The following is a 19,104-nucleotide window of genomic DNA, read 5'->3' as shown; positions in this document are numbered from 1 at the left end:
AGTTAGCTGTTCCCCTTCCCTAGGCTGAAAAGAACACTTTTAGCAGTTCTGTGTGGATTTCTCTCCCAAGAGAAAGCAGAGGTGCTCCTCTGACAGCATCTGCATGGCTCAAGCCCTGACTCTCATTCTGTAAAGCAGCTCCTGCTTTCTGCTGGCCCAAGTGACTGAGGTGGATTTTCTTGCCTTTCACAGTTTAAATTAATTCAGAATTTCCACGATTTAAAGTGGATTATTTGACTTCCATGGTATCTACACCATCTAAAGAGCCCCGGGCCCTCATTAAGAGTTAATGAGAAGCTCAGAGTGAGGAGCAGGTGCTGTGGCCCTGCTCAGATCATTGTCAAACAGATGAATGGGGCCGAAAGCTGGGGTTTGGCTGCAGCACAATGGCCCTGCCGGGCACAGCCCCCTCAGGGCAGCTGAAGAGCTCTTTGTTCATCCCAGAGGTGACATTCCCACCCCTCCGGACAAACGGCAGCTGGAGAGCTGGAAGTGCCCAGCCTGGGGACTTGGAGGTACCATTGTGGGGTCAGGAGGAGCCACTGGGCCACAACCACAGGCACTGGGGCTGTTTGAAACTGTCAGGGGGACAGGGACAATGCCACAAGTGCCAGCTCTGCCTGGCCCCGGGGGAGGGAAACACAGGAGCTGCAGCAGCCCTGAAATTTATCCACCGTGCAAAGGGCTGGAGAGGGAAGAGCAAGGGCCCCTGTGTATTTATTATGTATATATAAAAATAGATCTAAAGTACAGGCATAAATATGTACAGTATATATGTGTATATAAAATCTATATATGGATATGTATATATAAAATCTATATGTGACATTATGTATACATATTTTTATATATATATACACATACATAGAGAGACTATGTATGTATAAAATCAACCATGACCTCCTTGAGGCAAACACCAAACCTTTCATAAATGTCTTTTCCCCGCACCACAAAGGCATCTGGGTACCTCTGTTTCAGATTCATATAACTATATATAGCTATACAGATCTCTTTATATGTATTTATATAAATATATATAATCATACAAATAATATATATCTAAAAGTAACAGTATTTGGACATATAGTTGATTAATACTGGAGAATTCCAGACTGGTTTGGGTGGGAAGGGACCTCAAAGCTCATCTCATTCCACCCCTTGCCATGGGCAGGGCCACTTCCACTATCCCAGTTTGCTCCAACCTTGCCTGGAACACTCTTTTTTTTGTTGTCAGAACCAGCCCTAACAGCACTACCAGCTTCTCCAGAGGTTGAATGTTACCTCCTCCCTGTGGTTTAATTTTTTGGCTGAGACCTTTCCCACCCTGAGGAAGAGATCTCCAGCTCCTTCACTCTGCTTCCCCTAAGCTGGAAAAGGCAATTTCAGCACCTCCATGAAGAGCTGTGGATTCCCAAAGATTTGGGTGTTGCAGATTTGTGTTTAAACCTGAGAAATAAAAGTAACAATTCACTCCACTTCTCTTTCCAGTTCACAGTGAGGGACCCTGCTTCCAATTCCTGCCTTTAGTTTAACCCCCAAAACCAAATATTGAAACAAACCCCTCCTGGCAGTGAAACTGCAGCAGACAGACAAGGGAAGCTTTAAACAGACGGCTTAGTAATAGATCTGAGGAAAATTAAATCTCAGAATCCCCTAGGATCTGACAGGCAGACAGACCAGAATGACTGTAAAAGGCACCACGATGGGGTAATGCCAGGAAAAAAAAAAACAGATCGATGAAAAATCCTTAGTCATGGAGCTTGTCAGCAGGAAGGGAGTGTTCCCAGGACCCCAGAGAGAACAGACACAGACATGGACAAGGCTGGAGATGAATCAGAGCCTTCCATCTGTGCTCCATCCCTCCCCTTCCCCGGGGACCTGAAATGGAGAGGGATTTGATGCCTCCCAGCCCAGCCCCAGCAGCAGCTCTGGGGGCTGTGCAGGGCCAGGCACAGCCCCACTGCTGCCATGTGGGAGCCTCGTGCATGCCTCCAAAGGCCGGGAATGCATTTCCCAAGAGCTGCAGAGCATTCCTTTATGGAGGGTCAAGTTCGCAGCAGGAACAAACCCTCTGCAACTGCAAACCAGCACAGGACACTGACACAGTGCAGTTCTCCAGGAGATAAATCACTTCCTTCTTTCTGGCTGAACAGTTCCTAAATAAAGCACCTCACTATTTTTTGCAGATTTTTTTCCCCCTGAAGGACTTACGCTGCTCCATCCCTGCTGGAGGTGGCAGAGGGTGGCAGCAGGAACAGGAATGTGCTGCTGGATGCTCTGATCCCCAAATCCTGAGCCCATCTTTTCCCTGTTAAAACACAGTCTGCTTACCAAGCTGAGACTTCCCAAACACACAGGTTTTTCTAATAGCCTTGCTCAGTCACCACAGTGCTCCCAAATCATTCCAGCCCAGGCTTTTAGGCAACAAACATTGGGAAATAAAACAGATGCAGAACCAGGACTGTGCTTGCACAACCTCTGTGCTACTGAGGCAGGAGAGTTACAGCTGCACAATCCCCAGTCTGAAAACCTTAAAGCACCAAGAAATGTTTTCTTAGCTGAGTCTGAGGTTTTACCAGAGCTGAGGTGAATCCTTTAAGTCTTGATCCCATTATGGGCAGTGCCCTGGGCCTCAGTTTTCAAAGACAAATCCAATTTTAACTTCAAATGATGCCACTACTGCCTTGCAACAGCAATTACTCCTTGGAAACCAGTTTGAGGATGTTCTAGATAGTTCAACTTGAATTAACCTCTATGTTTATGTTCCAAAAGCACATTTCTGCCATAATACATACTGAGAACAAGGTGAATTTTAGCAAACTTTTTCTTTACTAAAGTCTCTTGTTATAAATTACACAAATAACTTTATAAACAAATCCCCCCCCGCTTGCATTTTGTTTAAGTAATAACTTTATATCATACAAATAAAGAAATTTCAAGTATGAAAAGTGCATTATTGCAATAATACCTCTTTGCAAGTCCAAAAATCTTGGTTTAGAATAAAACTGTAAAGTGTAAAAAAGGAGTAAAACAATCAGTGCCATCTATTCATTCAAGAAGTCCAACATCTTAAAAATGATGCTTAGTGTGTTGCAGAGGCAGATTTACATCTGAAAGCAACATGTAATTGAAAAGAAGCTATGTTGTGTGTTCATTGTTTTGCATTAATTCTCGTTTTGTTTTTTGTGTGTTTTTTTTTTTTTCCCCTAGTTTTCTTCACCTTTCTTGGCAGGAATTCTCACTACAACCAGTGTTTGTCCTCAGCCATCAGCCATTCTGTGCTGCTGCCACCTGCATGGTGCCAAGATCTTCATCCTCCTCGTGCATCCTCTTCAAACTTCCTGCAGGAGGCAAGAGGGAACTTCAGCCGTGGCAAACCAGGACATTTAAACACTTCACACTGAGGTTTAAACTCCGCTGGCACACCAAAAGCCCTTCCCAGGAGTTTGGGATTCTGCTGCTAAAGGGTTGCTTAAAAATCCCCTCACACCCCCACCCAGCAGGAGAAGCTTCTCACCTGTGCTGCCAGGAGGGACTGAGAGGGATCTCTCCAGCTGCAGAGGTGACATCATCTGGATGGTTAGTTTTGCTAGATAGATGGCTTCATATTCCTGGAAAGGTCCAAAAATGTTGTTTGGAATTACTTTGGCATAAAGTAAAGCTTTGTAAGGATGAGCAGGGCCAATTCAGGGAGCATCTCATATTCAGGCACAGATTTGGGAGAAGGAGAATTCTTTGTTGCTTTGACATGAATGACAAAAACCATCAGGAAGTCAGAGGAAAAGAAAAGTTCAAGGATGACTAAAGAAATGGCTTTAATGCTCAAACATTTCCTTTGCAGCTCCTTCAGCACCAACCAAGACACCAACCAAGAGCCTCTTAATCACTGCACAAACCAGGATTTTTATTTCTCCTCCATTCCTGGATTTGCTTTGTCCAAAGCTTAACTCGAAGGAACTGAGGTGCCCACTCATCTTCCTCCCCAGTCTTCCTCCAGCTCCTGACATTTCCTTGAAGCATATTTGTGTAAATATCTGTTTGGCAGGAAGATGATTCATTAAATGGCTTTTCAGTTATGAACAAGAATTAAAAAAAAAAGTCACCTGAAGTTGATGGACAAATCCAGCATTAGGATTAATACAGAATCTTCTTTCTTGGACATAAGTAAATGCATCCCTTAAAAAGAGAAGAAAACGCTTCAGTGAAAAATACATAAAAGTCTCTGTGGTTTGAGTCTTCCTTCAGATTATCAGTTTTTCAGCACTACAGAACCTCTAAACTCTCCCCAGAACTGGATTTTACAACTGAAATTGCTTGGCTAAAGCAGGAAGCAGCAGCTGCACAATTCTGTTTGCCCACCCCAGTGCTCAGCTCACTTCCCTGTCCAACACAGGCTCACAACAGCCCCTGGGGCTCTCCCGAGGTGTTATCCATGGATGGAGGCTGGTGCCCTCATTCCCTGAGCAGCAGGTGCCTGATTCTTATTAAAAAAGGGTGTAAACACAACTGCAGTGAAAGAAAATGGAACAATCAGCTCTTGGTAAAGTCTTAGGTAAGGCAGTGAGACTGAGTGAAAACACAACAGTTTCTGTTCCCTCCAAAATCATTATTCACTCACACCACCCGATTTAAAACCTGAATAGCTCTTCTTACCTGTACTTCACCCCAAATGTTTCCATTATGTATGCAATAACTAAGGCAGCACTGGAAAAAAAAGCCAAATAAAAATTAGTAAAATATCTTTCAACTGTTTAAATATTAATATCAGGATGGTTCACTTCCTACCTTCTAGAAATCCCTGCATTCCCATGGACAAGAACTTTTCCTGACAAGGAAAAAAAAAACCAAAATTAACCATATGTGTATAAACTGAATAAAATTCTTTGAAATGTGATTTTTCTCCTGTTATGGAGAACCAGGTAGCAGCAAGGCACACACAAAAAAAAAAAACAGGTGTTGTCTTCCTTCACCCTGAATTTCTAACTGCACTCTGTCCTTTGGGATAGAGAACTGGGATTCCTGCTCCTGTGAGGATTCTGAGTGACAGAATGGCCACAATGCAGATTTCAGGTCTTACATTTGAGAGGGGAAAAGAAAACTTCATGCACAGAACTCAGCTGAGTTCCAAGTGAAAAAACCCCAAACCCCAGAGGTTGATTTTCCAGTTAGAGGCAAAATGAAAGAACATTTTGCTCTGCATTTGTTTATCAGAGTTCAAATCAAGCATAATAAACCCCCCGAATTTAAGAAAAGCTCTTATTTAAGAGCCTCTAATCCATATCCCTATGTTAGTTTTAAAGCTTTGACAACACCTTAATAAATGAGGGGAAAGTGAATATAATTTTACCTCCACTTTGTAAACTTCCATCAATAAATTCTTTTGTCTGAAATGAAAAAAAAAAACCACAAGACTCAAACTTTCAGATTATTTTAAGTGCAAGTAGTATCAAGACCTACATTTGGTATGATTTTTATATCAGTGACAATAGTGCACCTTTATGCAGACTTAAACCCCACTTCAACTGGACATTTGTATTTCTTTTGTACTTTCAACTATTCCTAAAATTGTCACTGCAAAACCAGTGAAGGCACTTTTGGGTTTTTTTGGTGGAAGAGGGAACAAAATCCTTTTGTTCAGCTGCAAACTGAACTCAAAGATACAAACCCACAGCTCCAAACCAGGGTGTATGTTCCAATAATGGGCACTGTTTAATTTACAAGTTTTTAATTCCTCTGCAGCAAACATGTTTTAAGACACTGTAAAACTTAGTTATTATTTTGAATTTGAAACAAGAAATGTAAATATTCTTGGGCTCAAATAAAAGTTTCCCCCGGGTCAAGGGCCTCAGAATTCCCCCATGACCAAATCTCTGTTTTGAGGCCACTCTTTTTAATTTTTTTTTTTTTTGATATCGTAACAAGAAGCAGCTCTTACAACTCCACCTGTTTCCATTCTTGTAAAAAGGAGTTAATTACACTTATTAAAGTGTCAATAATAAAGTCAGGAGCCTCAGGCTGAGTGTCCCAAATGTGAAACTGCTATTTGTTAGCTCAGAAAACTCCTGGGGATTTCCCTTCCCAATGCATCTACTCACCATAGGGAAAAATCGGATTATATTTTCCACTGGATTATCTGCAATATCCAAGACTAAATACCTGCAATGAAAATTTACTGTGAGTACACAACACCGTGGAGTTGCTGCTCCTGGGAGCTGCTACAACCCCTCCACTGCAGGAGGAACCCAGCACAACCCCCCTGCCTTTAATTCCTGCTCTAAATTCCAGAAATTCAACCAAGAACCTTGTGAGGGAAGGAGTGGGGAATCTCCTCCAACACCCCCTGACAGATTTCCCCTCTCAGAAATCACTGAAAACTCAAAACACTTGCTGCAAACTATGGATAATTCTAATCTGTAGACTCGTTCAGGATGAATAAAATTCATCGTTTGCATTTAAAGTCTTTCTGCACCTCAGCACATTTTTCAAATAATTCCGACAATATTGAAATATTTGGAAAGAAATATTTGCCAAGAAAATATTTGGAAAGAAAACACACACACACACAAAGGAATCTTGATCATTTCTCACCTAAATAACTGCTGGAAGTTTGGTTTAATAAAATTTGCTTCAATGTTTTGCCGTATGCATATTACATGGGTTATTCCATGTTTCTGGAGTATAGGTAGCTGTGGAGAAAGAAAAAAGTATCTTTTTTTAATTACAGATTCACCTATTAGACAACAATAGATAAATAATAATAATTAATAATTATAATAGAAAGAAAATATGTAATAAATAGTCTAGTTATATATATTACTATATTGCACATATTATTATACTATATTATATATAGAAATAGTAATTTAAAAAGCTGTACTTAGATACAAAATGGGGCTACATCAAGGAAAATCTGAGCTGGTTTTCTAGAATTCAGAGTGTAAAAATGTTGTTTTTCCAAAAGAAAAAGTGACAAAAAAAGAAGGCATTCAATGAACTTGTTTGTCTCTCCCCACCTTTCACTTTGCCTGAAATTTCAAGTCTCTACATGAGGGAGGAATTTGCAGCCAGCACTGGATTCTAGCTGGAATCAGACCATGAAAATAAGATCATTTAAACCATGAGGCAAATTTGCAAAGCCAAGCTGTGCCTGAGCAGTGCTTGACTTTATTGTAATTTAATTTTCCTGGTTTTAATGTCTGTGTGTGAGTTCCCAGTTCTGACTGGTCTTGTAACACTTCGGCAAAGGAAATAGGAATTGATAAAGTGTCTCAAATAGTTTAAATTCTCTAAGAAAAATTCTTTTAAGACTCAATTTTAATACAAATAGCTCAGACCATCCCACAAATGCACCACATATTCCTTCCGCTTTGGCATTTTTCATGTTCCAGTTCAGAACTGCAACCAAATTTACACCTCTATAGATACACTTGAGCAGATCTCCACAGTAACAGATCAAATCACCACAGCAAAGCTTCCCTGTGAGAGAATATTCTGAAAATCATACCTTGCTTTTCATAGCTGAAGAATATGGGCCTAAAAATAACCCAGGTAAGATTTCCTAGGAGGCAGGAGAATAACAGACACTTAATACCAACTCCAGATGATTTGAAATAACACATTTCACTCACCTCAGAACATGGACACAAATCATTTACAAATTCCTGAAATGTGTAATCAATGTCATTTATAGCAGGACGAGGAAAAAAATTGGTTTGGCAGGATAAAAGAAACATGATCTTGGTGCTGGAGATCTTGTTTTGGACCAGGAACAAAGTCCTTGATTTGGACTAAGCTCCAGGTTAATTCCTGCATCTCAACCAGCCCCAGGTCAAGGGAAGGGAACTCTTAACTTGGTTTATTATCCTGTCTTGTATTTAATTCTAAATTGCTCTCATGGAAATTCTCAAGTTTTGGCCTAGCAGTGGGAAAATATCAGTTTTTAACCCTTTATCTCCCCACCAATGAAGATATGCAGGTGTGTAGATCTTATCTTGTGCGAAGGTTTGACTGACACCATGGCAGGAAAATTTTAATGGTCCATCCCACTGGAGAAAACTTCCAAGTCTAAGGCAGAAGGCAAACTTGTGATACATTTTTTGTAATCATCTAAAAACATTCAGAAAGACAAAAATGTAGTATTTGGGGGATTTCTGTTTTAGTACCGGCACAACAGAGATGCAAACACACCTGTATTCCAAGCTGGCAAATCCTCACCTTAATTAACTAATTAATTGTGTCCCATGGTGCTGCCTGACACTTTACAGGTAAAGACTGATTTTGATACCAGCTCTTTTTTCTCCTCATTAAATGCTCCATGGGTTTTGCCTCAAACAGTAAATAAAAGTGTCCTACCTGCATCTCTCTCCTCATGGGATAGGTCCAATCCTTAAAAAAAAAAAAAAAAAATAATTATATATACAACAGAGAAAAACATTCAGGCAGAGATGTGGACATGCATTTTATAGAAAATAATCACAAGTTCTGTACAAGCTCCTGCTACCTTTCCACACGGATGCCAGCACCACCCAAGTGCAAGGAACACTGTTTGTAAAGTTAATGTGAAGAAACCTCAAGTATTCTACAAAAAATCCTTAAGGCTGGAAAAGATCCTTATCAGCTGTACATCCACACCTCAGCTTTCTGCTGAGAAACTTCCCTCTGAAGGGAGGAAGGGAAAAAAGAGAAAGGAAAAAGGCTTTAGAACATTCTGTACTGGTCAGGGAAGCAAAGGAATTCCTTTGGCTGATGCATTCCTGCAGCCACTGAAATAACAGAAGATAACAAGCAGAGCAGGTAACTCCCTTAAAATCCACACTGCCTCACCTAATCCACTCTGACTGAATAGTCAGGATTCAGCTCAAACAATTCCAGAAATCTGTGCTCTCCATGACCACAGCAAGCCATTAGTGAGGCTCCACCCCACAGCAAACTGGGAAGGCTCCTCACACAGTAAATAAAACACTCCTGCCCATGATCCTGCTGGTCATTTACAGCCCAACACTCCCCTCCCCAGAACCCCAGGACTGGGAGGGCTCAGCTACCATTCCCAGCTGACCAGAGCAAACACCAGGATCACCATTTCCATCCTCTGCTCCGTTCTGCAGCTCTGCCAAAGCTGAACAGAAAATGCTCAGGCAGAGACTATTCCTGTCTTTCCTTTCCTACAACTCCCACTGGCCTCTATTAACAGGCTCTTACTCATTCCTTGACCCTCACACATGAAGGAGTTGGAGCTGAGATCCCAGTTACCATCTGGAGGTTATAAAAAAAAAAAAAGGGAATAGTCAAATATATCCAATAGACTGCATACATTTATTTACATAACTCTGTTGTTTGATTCACACACACACCAGCAGCTAAGAAAAACACTTCCCCTATGTTCTGATGTCCTCAGAAGTATGGGGAAGTTAAATACCAAATATTCCAGCTGGGAAGGGAGGTCTGGATTACAGCAGGGAGGATCCCTTAAACTGCAGCACTGTTCACCTGAGCACCTACACTTGTACCAGTGGCATTAATTTCACATTAAACCTCTTTTTACCAATACAATATAAATCCTGTGCTTCCCTCAGACACCCCCACAGTGCACAGGGAGGAATTTCCAGCTCTTGGTAGTGGAATTAAAAAGGATTTTAGTACCAGTAAAGTTATTCTGGAAAAGAAAGCATACAAACATTAAGCCATTCCAGACAATCCTTTGGATAGCAACTAAAGTGGCAGCACAAACAGGGAAATCAAATGCACTGAAATGGGCTTTGCTGAAGACACACAAGTAGCTAAATTACTTCTGCATGTTCCAGCTGGAATAATAAACTCCTGGAAGTAGAAAGGAGAAACGTTGTGACAAAAGAATGATATTTACAGAACTGTATCCTTTGAAGGGTGACCTGAGAGGGTTCAGCACAACCCTGCTGGCTTGCTCTGTACACAAAAGCATCATTCACCCCTCAAAAGGCCACAAAAACCCAGGTTTGTCCAAGTTTAAAACCAAGCCTAAGAGAAATAAACTCTGAAAAGCTTAAGCTGCACTCCAGGAATATACAAGCACTTCAGTAGGTTTATTACTCTGTTTGTAGAATTTAGAAATCTTAATCTGGAGTACAATGAAAACATAAATTCATCACTACTTTGGCTTAACAACACATTGCAAAGATTCCTTTCAAAAGCATCAGAGGCAGGAAATTTTTAGCCCCAACAGCTGTAAACTGTGCAAAATAAATAGGTAAGAATTGAGCAACGCAAGTCCAAAGGGAACCAAATCCCAAGAGACAGCACAGATGTTCTGAACGAGAAAAAAAAAAAAAATCACTACAGGCCCCAGACATTGGTCTCCAGTGCCCTCCAAGAAGCAAAAAAGATACAGTTTCCAATGGGATTTAGTCTGCAAAACAACTCTCTGAAAGACAGTGTTTAAGGAAAACATTTAATCTGAGACAAGTACACAAACTACTGAAAGAATGATTTTGGTCACTGCTGACAGCCCTTCAAGGCTTTCAAAACCAACAATGCCAGATTATTCAAATGTTATGCAAAGTTATGTAAAAACCCCAATCTATTAATGGAGACTGAAGCCAAGCACAGGTTCCATTTTAAGGAATTCATTCATCAGCCAGGTTTTCCACACTGCCTGCAGCACCAAGCAGACAAAAAAAAAACCCAAAAAAACTGAAAGCTTCTCTTTTGATCAGATCAAATGCAAGAATTTTGCTAAGAAAACAAAGGGTGATGCCAGAGGTGGAGGGAAGAACCAGCATTCCTTGTTGCCAAGGATTTGGGAGGTTCTCTCCAGAACAAGTGACAGCTCTACTGGAAGCCTCACTCATCAATACTTGCAAGACACCAAAGAGATGGAAAAAAGAAATTGAAGAGATGGAAAAAATAGTCCCTAGAACTCCAGAGTTTTAAAGATGAGCCACTCCCCTCTGACAAATCTCCTCAAACATGCAGAAAGGGGAAAAAAGCACATTCCAAAGCCCTCCCTTCCCCAGCCACAGCCAATCTCCACCTGAAATAAATGGAAACTATGGATTAATAGGTAAGACTTGTCCACACTACAAAGAGCTTCTTGGTATCCAGTATCCAAACTACATCATGAGCAGCTCTGCCAAAAGTTTGGGTTATTTTGTCCATATTTTGCCACAGCTACACCTGCTCTTCCTTAGAACACATTAATGGCAAAAAGTGATGTGGAGTTTTTTGGTTTTTTTTTTGTAAGAATGACCTTGGCTAGGATTTAATCTAAAAAATTTATATTACGATTTTTTTTAAAATGAGTTTACCAGCCCTGACACTGAGGCTCGGCAGCAAAGCAAAGAGTGTGGTTTTCAAACACAACAGCCAGCCTGCATCTGCCTCTCCAGAAGGAATGCAGTGAAATGGGTGCACGTGACACAGCTCAGCTGGTCCCTCACTGACAGCTGAAGTCTGCAGACCCATCTGATTTTCACACATAAAAGGTACAGCCCCAGTCTTTGTCAAAGCTCAGCTCTGGCTGAAAAGCAAGCCCAGTTAGGATGGTTCAACTCCTGCTGCCTTGTAATTAGTAGAGCCTGCAAACCACAGGCTGGCCAAGGTGAAGGGAGAAGCTCTCAGAGATGCTGCAAAAACCACCAGGAAGAGAAATCCCATCAGTAGTTAGACCTCAGGAAGTCTCTCCTCGATTTTCACTGCTGCTTTTCACCTGCTCAGCATCATTCACTCCCTGCAGTGACTCCTCCGGCTTCCCAGACCTCAAATCCTTTGGAAAAGCTGCACAGCTCCCAGTAAAACCTCCCTGACCACTCCAGGCGTCCAACTCTTTCCCAGCTCCCAGAATTTTTTTGTTGTTGTTGATTTATAGCATCACTTCCCTCTCCACACAGATTTCTCTTCCCATCACAACCCATCCCAGCAGGACTCCTGCATGATGGATTGTGCACCTCAAAAATCCAGGGCTGTGAGAATCCTCTTGCCTGAAGCTGTTTCCTGGTAACACTCCAAGCCTCTCCTCCTGCTACAAACAAGGTTCTCCCCCGAGTTGTGCAGCTGCAGCAGCAGAAACTGTTACAGCAGCACAGCCAGGGGCTCTGACCTGCTGCAGCTCCCGCATCTGCCCCGGCCAAGTGAGCTCCTGGCTCTGCCTTTAACACTGCTCAGGAAATTCAAATCACAGCCTGGCTGTGTTGTATCAGAGGACGGGAGTGCATCAACTGCCAGCAGCAGCAGCATCATCCCCCTGCCCAGGCTGCAGCTTGGACTGGGGCTGGGTCCTGATCCCACAACAATGACCTCGACACAAAGGCTTTAATTCAGGCAGCTTTAAGTGTCATTCACACGATGAAATGAGATCACACCTTGGGTATGAAAGCATTTTACACATTATTTTACCTAGCCCAGCAAAGTGGAGGAGAGGGATGTTATCATCAAAGAACAAAAATCTAAATCAGTGTTTGTAAAATGGAACAACTGCAGAAGAAATCCTGAAACAATAAAGCAGCAGCAGAGCACAATCACTTGCCATTTTTTAATAAGGAAGAAGACAAACTAAATGAGGTACTGAAAGAATATTCAAGGAAAATATTTGAGTATCACTGAAACCTGTCACATCTATCACTGTGAAACATGGTACTTAAGAGCCTCAAAATTAGCTACAAACAGGAATGAAGTGAAAGGTTGTTCAGTTCAGTCATGCTTCGTGTTCTTGGACAGTTCTATTAAAGATATTTGGGTTATTATACAAATAGAATTATTTCAGTTGGAAGGAACCTACAACAATTACTTAGTGCAACCTCAGTGCAGGCTCAATTACATATATATTTTTTCCCAGGTAGAAATCCTGGTGCAAGTCTATAAAATACACAAAGTTAAACCAAATCCTTTAATTCCCTGAAGGTGTGAGTGTGGCACTGCCATGAGCAGAACTCAAGGGATGTTTGGACAGTGCTGCTATCCCAAAAGTGGCTGAGGGCTGGAGAAAGGGTGAGGTGACATTGCCACCCTTGCACAGCTGTCCCATCCCACGGCCACCGCAGTCAGGAAACAAAGCAGGGATGGAAGCGGATTTACAGGGAATTCTGTGCGTTTGTCAAGAGCACTCAGACAATGGGAAGGCCCCACCAGAGACGTTTTTGCTATTGCAAATACAAAGGAATACAAAAGCAGGAAGGTGGAGAAGAGGAATAACAGCAGGTGGGAATGACAGAGCACATGGAGGAAGGAAGGGATCAAGGACAACAGGGAAAGAAATGTTATTTTAGCAGAGAGAAACACAAGCCACAGAAAAGGATAAAAGGTAAAACTAAAGGGAAAGTAGGAATGTAAAGGAGAAACAAAAAATTCCTTTTTGTCCCATTCTCTAGCACTGGTCCTAAAGGCACCTCATTGAATACCAGCAGCACTGATAAAAACTTTCATAATATAATTTTTGTCCAATAAAATTGGAAATAAAGCAGTGGAGGCAGAATCCTTCAGGATTCTCCCTACAGGAAGCACAAAGCCAAGTGCCTGGAGTGCCACACTCACACAGATTATCAGAATTGTTGCTGATGCTGCAGGAATGGCCTCTGTCACGGCCCTCCTTTTTTGAGTTCATGAGTTGGGCTATACTGAGACAATCCTCATTTAGCTCAAACAACCCAAACATGCCTTAATTCCCAAATTCTACAGACTGCTCCACTGTGCCTGTGTGGATCCCACCAGGCCTCCCCTGGATGGGAGGCACAAATTAATCAGGACTGAGAGACTGCTCAGTGTCAGCTGCCACGGAGCACTTTTCTGATTTATGCAAAGCAGGCTGGTAGTATCCCACAGAGCTGTGATCAAAATCTGTCACCTGATTTACATCTCCCAGCACAACACAGCATTTGTTCTCCTTTTTTTGGGCTCCATTATGTGGGCAGGTAAAATAATTCTAATGATACAGGCTTCCTACTTATTTTAAAGAGTCTGCAGAGGAGGGGAAAAGCGGTGTTTTAAGGGGTTTATTTGTGTTGCCTATCAAAAGTGAGAGTAAAAAAAGTTTAAAAGATTTGTTCCACCTTTAGATGGGCTGCATCACTTCATAGCTAAAAAAAGCAGTCAGAAATACATTAGCATTTCAGACTAAATATAGCTGTCAAAAATGTAAATTTCTTTTTTAGAAAAACTCCATGTGCTAAAAAGAACTCAGCTTTAATGCATAATAAAAAGGCAAATATGTCTAGTTAGTCAATAGGCTGCTAATTTAATTACAAAACCCATGGAGAGTCCTACAAAAATTCTAAGTACATCATGAATACTTGGTTTGCTCAGCCTGATTTCAAGCAAATATGTTTTAACCAAGAAATAAACTGGTAATTGTTGCTGTGTTCTCATTATATGGATTCTAGTCCTTTTTTTGTTTTGTTTAAAATTTAATGGGGAAATAACATCTATTAAATTCCTTCAATTATTGCAGTCCTTACTGACCTTCTTTCCAGAAGTACTAAGATGTGTCAGTGCTAATAAGCCAACATGTACTAATTGTTATTAACCTGACACTTTTTAATGGGTTTTTAGCCATATTTTTTCCTCCCAGTATAAACATGTAACACAGAACTTCTCAAATTAAAGAAAGTTTGAGACCTGACCTTGGAAAATGTGCTGATTCTAGAAAAAAAAAAAAATCTAAGCTTAGAAATGGTTCCACATCACATATAATCACTATTACTCATAAAACTGAGATACTCACCATCACCAGACTGTAAAAGAACACTCAGTTCACAGACATTCTCAGAAAAGCTTTGCCAGAATGATGAGTTCCAGGTTTCTGGCATTTCCCAAGCTCCCAAAAGTATCAAGAGCCAAGAGGTTTAAAAATCCAGCAATCCCAAACACCACACTATGGATTAGGGACAGGGCAAACAACATCCAGGCTGGAAAAGTGACCTATTTATCCAGAGCCCATCCCTGCAGCCTGCCCCAGTCAATCCAGGCTGCTCTCTCCCCTCAATACTTCTCCATGTGCCAGGAAGGAATGGATGCTGTGCAGCCAGCCAGTGATTTGGCTTCATTTTTAATTATTATTACTAGGATTGTTAAAGCTGTGACTTGGTTACGAGTGTCAGCTCGGAGAAGGGAGCTGGGGGTGGCACGTGGATTGAGTTAAAGAAGTGACAAAGCTGCACTTCTGAGCAGCAGGAAGTCAGGCAGGGATTCCCCAAGTTCTCCCTCCTCCCCTTCCCAGTATCTTGAAATGAAATCTGCCAAGCCAGCATTAAACCACCCATCATCAACTTCCCAAAATATGAGGGATAACTGCTCATTAGAGAGCCTCCTCGCTGCAATGCACAAGAGAGCATCTTCTGCTTTCCAGGAAAATCTACATTTTGTGGGCAGAATGATTTTAGTTTCCTCAGTTTGCTTTTCCAAAGCACTGTCTCAAAGTCTCCTACACCTTGCTTTTAACAAGTTACCTCCACAAGAACTTTGACACTCACCACTGGCTTTCACTTTCCTGCTTCCCCCACATACTCCGACTGTTTTTTATCTGGTATTTGTTGACATGATCTTGTATTTAGATCAAGTCAGAAATGCAGCATGTTGAAAAGAAATTCTTACAGGTTTTAGAATCAGTTCTTGAAAATCCCCACTACGAGAAGTTCTAACACACTACAAATGATATTATTTACAGACAGCCCACGAAAAAAGACAAAAGTAAAAGCTACTCTGAAAGGCACTGCATTACAATCTCAGTTTTCATCAGTTAAGAGTTGTTAGACTGGCACTCAGCTCTGGTTTCGTTTTTATTTTAACCCCACATTCCCATTTAGCCATTTTAGATGAAAAGCCAGCCAGGCTAATTTAGTTAACAAAACTGTGGATAACAGGATCGGTTTCTCCAGAAAGAAAAGATATTTAAAAACAAACCAATTATAAACCTCACAGGATGGAAGATGATTTGTGTTGAGATACAAAGCGATTCAACTTTGTGAGAACAACTAAACGGCTTGTAACACCTCCAAGAGCTCTGAAGTGATGGGGAGTGTGAAATCCTGACAACAAAAACAGAACAAAAAGAGTCACTCCCATATTTCAGGTAATTTACCACCATAACAGCACTGAGCAATGCTGTTCAACCAGAAATAAATGCTGATGTTTAGAAATACATTACTATCTGCAGTCGTCTGGAGAGCGCAGACACTCTCAGCTTCCCTCATGAAGGCTGTGACATTTCACATTAAATACCTGAGGCCACCAAAGGGGACTGGGAAGGGGGGACACACTCGGGAACGTTTGTGACACACAAAAACAAATCACCAGCGTCCAGGGTCAGCGCCGGGGAGTCCAGCCAAGCTCAGAAATCAGACACCGCGCTGCCCCGGCTCCTGTGACACCGCACAGCTCGGTGCGAGCACACACTGCCACCTGTCCCGGCCCGCAGAGAAGTCCTGGCTCTGGAACACCGCGAAAACACCTCCCCGATGGACTCACCGAGAGCCCGACCGCTCCGGGAGCAGCGGGGAGGAGGGAGGCACCGAGAGCTCGGAGGGGACACGCAGGCACTGCCTGCTGGGGCTGCCCACACGGGACACGGCCGGCGGCCGTACGAGGGCAGGGGGACTCGCGGGGGAGCGAAAGGGCGGCGGGCACCCAGGCTGCGACACACCGAACGCAGAAAGGGGGCACAGAAAAGAGCGGGGGCCGCTGTGGGCGGGCAAGAGCCAAAGGAGGTGAAGCGCGGGGGGTTCAGTTCCTTGGATGTGAGCGTGGCGAGACCGCCCCGAGAAGCGGCGGCTGCCCCATTCCTGGAAGCGCTCAAGGCCATGTTGGACAGGGCTTGGAGCAACCCGGGATAGTGGGAGGCTTCCAGGCCGGAGGCACCGGGGAGGGGAGATGCCGAAGGGCCGGGGGTCTGCGAGGGCGATGGAGGGAGCAGAGCCCGGCAGCGACCAGGGAAGGGAAGATGCGGTCGGTGGTCGCAGGGGGTGTCACCAGCACAGGGCGGGACACGGACCCGCGGCCTGCGATGGATCCCAGCGGGAATCCCGCGGGAAGGGGCGCGGGAGGCACGGCAGGGCGGGCAGGGCTGTGAGGGGAAGCCCCGGCGGGGCCGCGGGCCGGGCGTGCGCGGGGGGCCGGAGCTCCCGCTCACCTCAGAGTCCTCTTTGGCCTGCGGCAGCGCGGGGAAGGCCGGTTTGGCGAGCTCCATGGCCGGGCGCTGTCCGGGCGGGGCAGGACCCGGGGCAGGGCGGCTATTTGGGCAGCGGGGCCGCGGGCTCCGGCTCGGGAGCGGCAGGAGATGGAGGCGGCGGAGGAGGAGGCGGCGGCGGCGCGCTCAGCCGCTCGCGCCCGGCCGCCATGCTGCTGCTGCTGCTGCCGCCTCTTCTTCTTCCCTCCTCCTCCTCCTCCTCCTCCTCCTCCTCCCGTCCCCACCTCTTCCTCCGCCCCCTCCTCTTCCTCCTCCTCCTCCCAGCCTCCCGCCCGCCCCCGGACCCCGCTCCCCCGGCCGCCGCCCCGCTCCGCCCTCAGCGCTCTGCCCTGCCGTCAGTGGCAGCTGCCGCCGCGGTTCGTTTAATGAACGCGCTCGCCAGCTCCAAATTCGGGGTGATTCACCCCAAAGTTTCAGTAGCGGGCGCTTCGCGTGTTAGCGGTGGCCAGGGCCCGGCTCGGAGCGCCTCACGCCATGGCGCGGCCATTAACGCTCCTTGTGGCCGTCCCCTGACATTCCCGAGGGCTCCTTCTCCTCACACGCCCGCTTCCATCTTGGCTCCATCGCCCATGGGAATGGCGCTGCTGCCTCACATTCTAGCTGGCAACGCCAAGCGGGTCATCTCTGGACGGCCCAGGGAGGTTTGGAATCCCCATCCCTGGAGGTGTCCGAGGAACGCCTCAGTGGCCTCGGTGCTCTGGGCTGGGGACGAGCTGGGGATCAGTCACAGATTGGACTCGATGATCCCAGAGGTCTTTTCCTGCCTAAATGACTCTGGGATCTCCAGTCGGCTCCTCTTTGTGTAAATGATGTCCTCAGACACCTCAGTCTTGGGGCAAGAATCTGGTTTTCTGCTTTTTGAGGTCCCATACTCTGAGAACTCCAGGAGAGCTGGAGAGGGACTGGGGACAAGGGATGGAGGGACAGGACCCAGGGAATGGCTCCCACTGACAAAGGGCAGGGCTGGATGGCAGATTGGGAAGGAATTCTGCCCTGTGAGGGTGGTGAGGCCCTGGCACAGGGTGCCCAGAGCAGCTGTGGCTGCCCCTGGATCCCTGGCAGTGTCCAAGGCCAGGTTGGACATTGGGGCTTGGAGCACCCTGGGGTAGTGGAAGGTGTCCCTGCCATGGCAAGGGATGGAATGAGATGGTTCTTAAGCTCCCTTCCAACCCAAACCACTTTATGGTTCTATGAGATTTCACTTTAAGCTGCAGCTTTTCATTCCTTTGGTTTTTTGGTGAACGAAAATTCTGCACTGGTGTCACTGGAATTCCTGAGGGAAGCTTAGTCAAAGTAGGCAAAGTCAGTGGGTTGGTTGCTTAAATAAAATTGGAAGTGTCCTTTTGGAAATACTAGCCCCCATAATTTTAGAGTCTCAGTTTTTATTTCTAGTGCACCTTTCTGCTGCTTTTACTAAATAAAACTTTGAGAAACCTTCAACAATCACGTTTCAGCAACCATTCCCTGAGCCAGGCTCAGCTTGCTGTCTCCATCACTGTTCTGCTCAGAAATGGACTTTGATTTCATGTTCTCATTGTTCCAGGCACATGGGCTGTACGAGCTGCACTCAAAAGGGTGTTAAAAACTAAACCTGAGATTTGCATCTTTACACCCCTGACACAGCCACAACAGGGAGAAAGGTCATAGCCATATAAACAGGGAAATATTGTTGCCTGTCCCGTTTTAACTGTTCTACATCTTACACCGTCTGTTTGATCTGTGATGGGAAAGGAAATAAAACTGCAGCTGTTAAAATTGCCAGGGAGATGCTGTGTGTTTCCTGGGAAGTCAAGAGCTAATCTAATGTACTTGCCTGTCAGTTGAGCAGGCCCAAAGTAATCCAATTAGGATAATTAGAAGTAGCCAGAAGTGCAATTTAGTGCATTGCTGCTCCAGTGCAACATTCAGGTGAGCTGCACAGTGCAGTGGGTTTGTGTGCACACCTCAGGGTGGAACTG

At 44.3% G+C, this 19,104-nt stretch overlaps 1 protein-coding gene across 1 annotated transcript; it reads right to left on the bottom strand.

The window, feature by feature from the left end:
- Nucleotides 1-2,806: 2,806 nt before the first annotated feature.
- On the bottom strand, nt 2,807-17,286 carry STYX (serine/threonine/tyrosine interacting protein). Its single transcript, XM_068192069.1, has 11 exons — nt 17,090-17,286; nt 8,353-8,385; nt 7,505-7,558; nt 6,589-6,686; nt 6,096-6,156; nt 5,348-5,384; nt 4,786-4,825; nt 4,654-4,704; nt 4,104-4,176; nt 3,518-3,611; nt 2,807-3,341 (listed from the first exon to the last, which is right to left on the bottom strand). The coding sequence occupies exons 1-11, from the start codon at nt 17,144-17,146 to the stop codon at nt 3,268-3,270; spliced, it is 672 nt and encodes a 223-aa protein (XP_068048170.1). The 5' UTR covers nt 17,147-17,286; the 3' UTR covers nt 2,807-3,267.
- Between the last annotated feature and the right edge of the window lie 1,818 nt (nt 17,287-19,104).

This window comes from Anomalospiza imberbis, chromosome 6, assembly GCF_031753505.1.
Source record: "Anomalospiza imberbis isolate Cuckoo-Finch-1a 21T00152 chromosome 6, ASM3175350v1, whole genome shotgun sequence".
In the NCBI taxonomy this organism is placed as follows: domain Eukaryota; kingdom Metazoa; phylum Chordata; class Aves; order Passeriformes; family Viduidae; genus Anomalospiza; species Anomalospiza imberbis.
This window is presented reverse-complemented; position numbering and strand designations above follow the sequence as displayed.

Excerpts from the sequence above, each read along its gene's own strand:
- STYX (XM_068192069.1), bottom strand. The coding sequence starts at position 17,146 with ATGGAGCTCGCCAAACCGGCCTTCCCCGCGCTGCCGCAGGCCAAAGAG. Across the intron at positions 3,612-4,103 it reads GATTTGTCCATCAACTTCAG|GAATATGAAGCCATCTATCT; the intron begins GTGACTTTTTTT and ends GGACCTTTCCAG. Across the intron at positions 3,342-3,517 it reads AGTCCCTCCTGGCAGCACAG|GAAGTTTGAAGAGGATGCAC; the intron begins GTGAGAAGCTTC and ends TGCCTCCTGCAG.